We start from the raw sequence: 6,000 nt of genomic DNA on the forward strand, positions 1-6,000 counted from the left end.
AGCTTGTACGAACAGTCTACGTACGGACTGTCAGTGAGCTAGTATGGAACAACCTGCGACTTGGAACAGTACGGAACAACCTGCGACTGGACTGTATGGTCGTACAGAATAGCAACCAAAAGGTACGGGTTGTACGGCGCTTTACGGACGGGATGTACGGACCAACTGCAGATGTACGGTGCCACACGTGCGGTACGGACTAACCTTTCGCAAGAGCTGTACGGAATGTACGGCGAACCGTACAGTTGTACAGGCGACGAGCTGGTACGGCAGTTGTACGGGCGCCGAACTGGTACAGCAGCGATGGCGATGGGACTGTACAGAAGGGCAGCGCAGGTACAGTACGGGACTGTACGGAATCAGTCCGTACAGATGTATGGACGATGCAGCGAACTAGCACGGGAGCTTGTAGGCTGGAGCTGGAGGACAAGGAGCAAGGAGCAGGATCAACCTGCTTTGATACCAAATGTGAGAATGGGAGAGAGAGCAAAGGTGAGAGCAAGAAGCAGGAGAGAGAGAGAGAGCTGAAAACGTAGTTGCAATTAGATGAGAGTGATACAACTGAATGGAGTGATAGGTTTTGTCTAAGTGACAAAACCTTATCCTTCACTAACCATAGTTAGTGAACTAACTGTGGTTAGGGGGAAAAACCTGAGGGAAAAGTGCCCCTAACCTACTTATTACATTACATTGGTCACTGCTAATTATAGCAATAATTCTAACAGATACAAGGCCCAGGCAGATACATCGCATTGCCCAAATCTGGCCCTTTTCTGGGACTATACAGAGCATGGCTACCCATTGAAGAAGGGCATCCAAGTCAGTGAGTGGCCCTGTTGCACGCCTGCTTAAAGAGAAGATCCTCGCTCGGTGGATTCTGGCATTCAATTTTTGCATGGAGCAGCAAGAAGAGAGCCCAGATTTTAGCACTTAAGCTTAGGAGTTCTTGCCTCCCATCATTCCAGCATGCATCTTCTCATGCTTCCAGCCAGCTTTGGCACTAGTAAGCAGATATTCCTACAAAAGGGAATTCCAGCATTTGCAATCCAATAGCTCTCTTGTGCATGCTCTTGTTCTCTCTGCTTGCCTCCCATTCAATCAACAAAACCTAGATCACATAGTTCGCATCTATGTTGTATGAGTGGGAACTTAATAATTGCCCTGCCACCTCAATTGTCTTCTGCTTCTTCATTGTAAAAGTTTCCCCATCCTTTGTATTCCATTTGATGGGAACATATATATATACATTGCTATTATTTGCAAGGCCGATCTAGATCTCACGTTTCCCTTGCAATTGTGTAAGACCAACCCTAAAAAATGAGCTCTGTACTCTATTCGACAACATGATCCCATTCCTGGCATATGCTATAGGCATCATTCCACTCTCTTGCAGAACTTCCAGGACCTTTTCTGGGTAGGCTGATCAGAGATAAATACTGCCATGAGGAAAACGGGTACTAAGAATCCAAATTACTGATCTCTACTGGAATCTTTATTGTGTCAAAGCTGATTTTTCAGATTTTGTGGCATTTTTTTGCACCCTTGGTGATGAAAGGCCCCAGCAGCTATGTGCAATTCCTCTAGCTGGGTAAGCCTGTTCCACATTTCGCTTTATCAACAGAATTCCATGATTTCTTAGTGTCAGCAAACATCTTCTCCATTGGATATTAATTCTAGCCGTGGCATATATCCTGCCTTTCCCATTACCTTCCTTAGTCTCTTTACCTTGGCATGGAACTTACCAATTTGTTGGCAGCCTTTTGTGCCATGATTTTGTGGCATTTTTTTGCACCCTTGGTGATGAAAGGCCCCGGCAGCTTGCAATTCCTCTAGCTGGGTATGCCTGTTCCACATTTCGCTTTATCAACAGAATTCCATGATTTCTTAGTGTCAGCAAGCATCTTCTCCATTGGATATTAAGTCTAGCTGTGGCATATATCCTGCCTTTCTCATTACCTTCCTTAGTCTCTTTACCTTGGCATGGAACTTACCAATTTGTCGGCAGCCTTTTCCGCCCACCATGAACTCTCGCACCTTGTTATTAACCTCAACCCAGGCACTTGCAGGCTTCTTCCATGCACTACAATCTTTTCTCATCTCTTGCACAGTGCTTGCATCCTCCCACATATGAGCATCAGCATAGAGATTAGACATGAGAACATAACCAGAAGCATAATCAGGTTCTAACTGGACAAGTTGGTCAAAGCATTGTCTTCCTAGCTCCACATTGCCATACGTTCTACAAGAGGTGAGCAAAGACATCCACCCAGTCATATCAGGTGGAACTGGCATCGTTTGGAGTACCACTTGTGCCTCTTTCAAAAGACCTGCACGACCAAGGGCATCAGCCATGCAGTTAAAGTGGTCTATGGTGGGGAGGATGCAATAGTTACTTAACATAGATCTTAAGTACTCATGGCCTTCCTCCACTTGCCCTGAATGACCACAGGCTGCAAGAATACTTATATGAATTGTTTCATTTGGCTTCAACCCTTGGCATTGCATCTCCTGAAGACATTGCCCAACCAGCCTGTGGTTGCCATCATGAGCATATCCTGCAATCACAGCTCCCCATGAGACCACATTTTGTCCGGGAAAGTTATCAAAAAGCTTGTGAGCCTCCTCAAGGTTGCCACATTTGGCATACATGTCTACAAGGGCACTTCTTATGACCACATCTGACTCAAGGCCCCCACAAATGATGTGGTTATGAATCAGCATGCCCTGCCCTAAAGCCCCAATAATGCCACATGCTTTCAACGTGCACAAAAAAGTGACTCTGTCTGGCCTTACATTTTCCTGCAGCATCTTCTTAAAAAGCTCAACAGCAGGAAGTCCATGCCCATGTTGAGCATAACCTCCAATGAGTGTATTCCATGACACTACATCACGATTGGGTAGCTCCCCAAACAGCTTGTAAGCCTCTTCCAGGCTCCCACATTTAGTATACATATCAATAAGGGCACTCCCAACGACCACATCTGGTTCAAATCCATTTCTAATGACCTGGTTATGTATCAGCCTGCCCTGTTGTATGGCTTTTATGCTAGCACAAGCTTTTGATAAACAAGAAAATATGAATGTGGTTGGCCGTATATCCTGATGCAAGTTTGCAAAAAGATCAAGAGCAGAAATACCGTGACCATGCAGGACGTATCCTGCAATCATTGCGCCCCATGAGACAACATCTTTGTCTGGGAGTTTGTCAAACACCATGCAGGCTGCCTTTAGATTCCCACATTTTGTGTACATGTCAATGAGGCTGCTGCCAATGACCACATCTGATTCAAGGCCACTTCTCATGACCTGATCATGTATAAGCTCACCCTGAGCTATAGCCCCTATACTACCACATGCTGTGAGGATGCTTGAAAATGTAACTCTCTCTGGTTTTATGCCGTGCTGCTGCATTTTTTCAAAGATTTCAAGAGCAGAGAGAGCATAACCGAGCTGGCTATATCGTGTGATCATTGTATTCCAAGAGACCACATTCCGATTAAGAAACTTGTCGAACATTCTGTCAGCCTCATTCAGACCTCCACATTTGGCATACATGTCAATGAGGGTGCTTCCTATGACCACGTCTGATTCAAGTCCCCTTCTGATTATATTATCATGTATCTGCTTGCCAAACTGTATGGCTCCTTTGCTTGAACATGCTTTCAAGACGCATGAAAAAATATACTTGTCTGGATTTGTGCCTTCTTTGTGCATTTTCTCGTACAAGGCCATCGCCCTCTCACTTTCTCCTAGTGATGTGTGTGCAGACATGATTGAATGCCAAGTGAAAACACTTACCTTTGCAACCTTGCAAAATAGTAGGTTTGCTTCAAGCAAACTCCCGCATGAAGCAAACAGTCGGATAAGATGGTCCCCTAACACAGGGATGGAGTCAAGTCCATGGCTAACCATAAAGGCATGCACTTGCCTGGCAGCTGCGGGGTCCTTTTTCCCAGTGCATCCCTGGAGAAGAGTATATATGATGTCCCTCGATATCGGCACACCTTGCTGCTGCATAAGGCGTGCATCTCTAAGCGCCTCGTCAAATACAGCCACAGAGTGAAGTCCATGAAGTGCATGGCTAATAATAAGTGAAAACCCTTGCCTTCCAGCTGCAGGGCTCTTTCTCGTGGTGCATCCCTGTAGAATGCCATATATGATGTCCTTAGGGATGGGCATTCCTTGCTCCTGCATAAGGTCCACGACTCTAAGTGCCTTATCGGCCCGTTCCGGTTGACACTGTTACCTGTAGACCCTGCAGCATAGCACCCCACCGTCCTCATCGATATCACACAAACATCTAACAAACGATATATTTGAGTGAGTTCGTCGATCGACGACGGTCCACTAGAACAGCTGGGTTCTTCTTGTGGCAGCTTCATCGATCGCCTTTGCTCTCATTTGGGACATTGCGCCAGCTATGCCAGAAACACCCTCAACCCTTACAGAGTTGCACATACCACGCGTCTGCTAAATGTAAAGCAAGAAAAGGCGACTGTTTGCGGACGAGATGAAGAAACGAAATGGCTCCGGGGCGATTCACGGGAGACCGGATCTGCCTCGGTTTCCAACCAACCGAGCCGGATTCTCGGGCCGTCAACCGTGGGGTGATTGATCTTAGGGCTATGATGCAGCGTTGGTTGCGAGCCGTTAGATCTAGCAAGATGTTATTTGTGGAGGGTGGCGCTGATTCGCTGACGCACATAATAATGAGCCGATCAAATTTATTGGAAATTTCCCACTCGCCCATTACGGAAGGCACGGAGATCGACAGCCCAGATTAATGCTCTGTCGACCCCCGCGGTTGACGGAGAGGGATTCTACAGACTAACATGCATGCGTACAACACGAAGCATCTGATTGTTGCGATGACTTGGAACGTAAAAGGAATGTGCTCCGAATGGACGAGAGGCTCTATTAGAAAGAAAGTGCTGATAGAGAAAAGAAACCTCTGATTGTGGCAGTGAGGTAGGCAATAACGGACTATCAACAGACTGGAACCTTCCTGGTATTAGGGTATCAGGTGATTTGTCATTGCCCCATGATTGGGAAGGGGTGTATAACAATGTTACTGTACACAAATCTTTAGGCAAGCAGCATTGTGCCATCAAGTGAAAATTCAAGCCTTGGTGCAGCCACATGTCATGCTATTTGTGCAAGCAGGTGCACACATGTCATGCTATTTGTTTTAGATTTTTTAAATTGAGCAACCCATTAGATTCTTAGAATCTAAGGAGCCTAAGGACGAAAATAACGGAATTATAATTCAAGTGAACATTCCCTTCTTGAATTTATGTACTTAAAAGCGACTACATGCTTATCATAATAGTATTCGAAATAAGAAAAGACAATTATACCCTAGTGTTCCATCATGGCCATTCATGGATACATATTTAGAAGAGTAGCAAAGGATGGGCTCTAAATGTGTAACAAAAATGGAATGTTGTGTGTATTGTGGTAGAGTTGAATTTGGCATTAATTCCTTCACAAAGTTACGATCAGCAGCATCGATACTAGAGTCTGAGGTTGTACCATACGACCTACCAAATACTTTTCTTTGTATGTATATTGAAAACAATTAAGAAAACAGAACAAGGATGATTTGTGAGGCTTATATAAAGTCTCCCTTTCGAAAACTCTACTCAGTCCCATATAATCCAGACTATATACAAAATATGTTAACAGCAGCAAAAGCAAATGTTGTTAATCATTGAGGTATCTTTAAATATTTCAAGAGTAATTACATCCTTAGCAATAGGAATGTCGCACAAAGAAGGTCGATATTAGACGATTTCCATTGATAAGGAGTGAACGTCCTACTGATGATGAACCTTGTGATTCTTCCTCATCCTCTCTTTTGAGTATAGGGGAGGTCTTAAGGGCTCTATTAGTAGTCTAGTAGTTAGGATGGATAATGCCTGGCACCTTGTTGGCCTTGAGCCATGGCTCAAACCTTTCTCGATAGTTAGGCACTAGATGTTGTGCCTCGTTGAGGTGTTT

At 44.9% G+C, this 6,000-nt stretch overlaps 1 protein-coding gene across 1 annotated transcript; it reads right to left on the reverse strand.

Annotated features, from left to right (window-relative positions):
* Nucleotides 1–521: 521 nt before the first annotated feature.
* Nucleotides 522–4,546, reverse strand: LOC147893319 (pentatricopeptide repeat-containing protein At5g27110-like). Its single transcript, XM_087386420.1, has one exon. It carries the CDS (start codon nt 4,192–4,194, stop codon nt 1,891–1,893), a length of 2,304 nt encoding a protein of 767 aa, XP_087242546.1. The 5' UTR covers nt 4,195–4,546; the 3' UTR covers nt 522–1,890.
* Nucleotides 4,547–6,000: the final 1,454 nt, after the last annotated feature.

Source organism: Dipteris shenzhenensis, chromosome 15 (genome assembly GCF_047967505.1).
Source record: "Dipteris shenzhenensis isolate YYH24624 ecotype China chromosome 15, Dip_SZ_1.0, whole genome shotgun sequence".
Classification (NCBI taxonomy): domain Eukaryota; kingdom Viridiplantae; phylum Streptophyta; class Polypodiopsida; order Gleicheniales; family Dipteridaceae; genus Dipteris; species Dipteris shenzhenensis.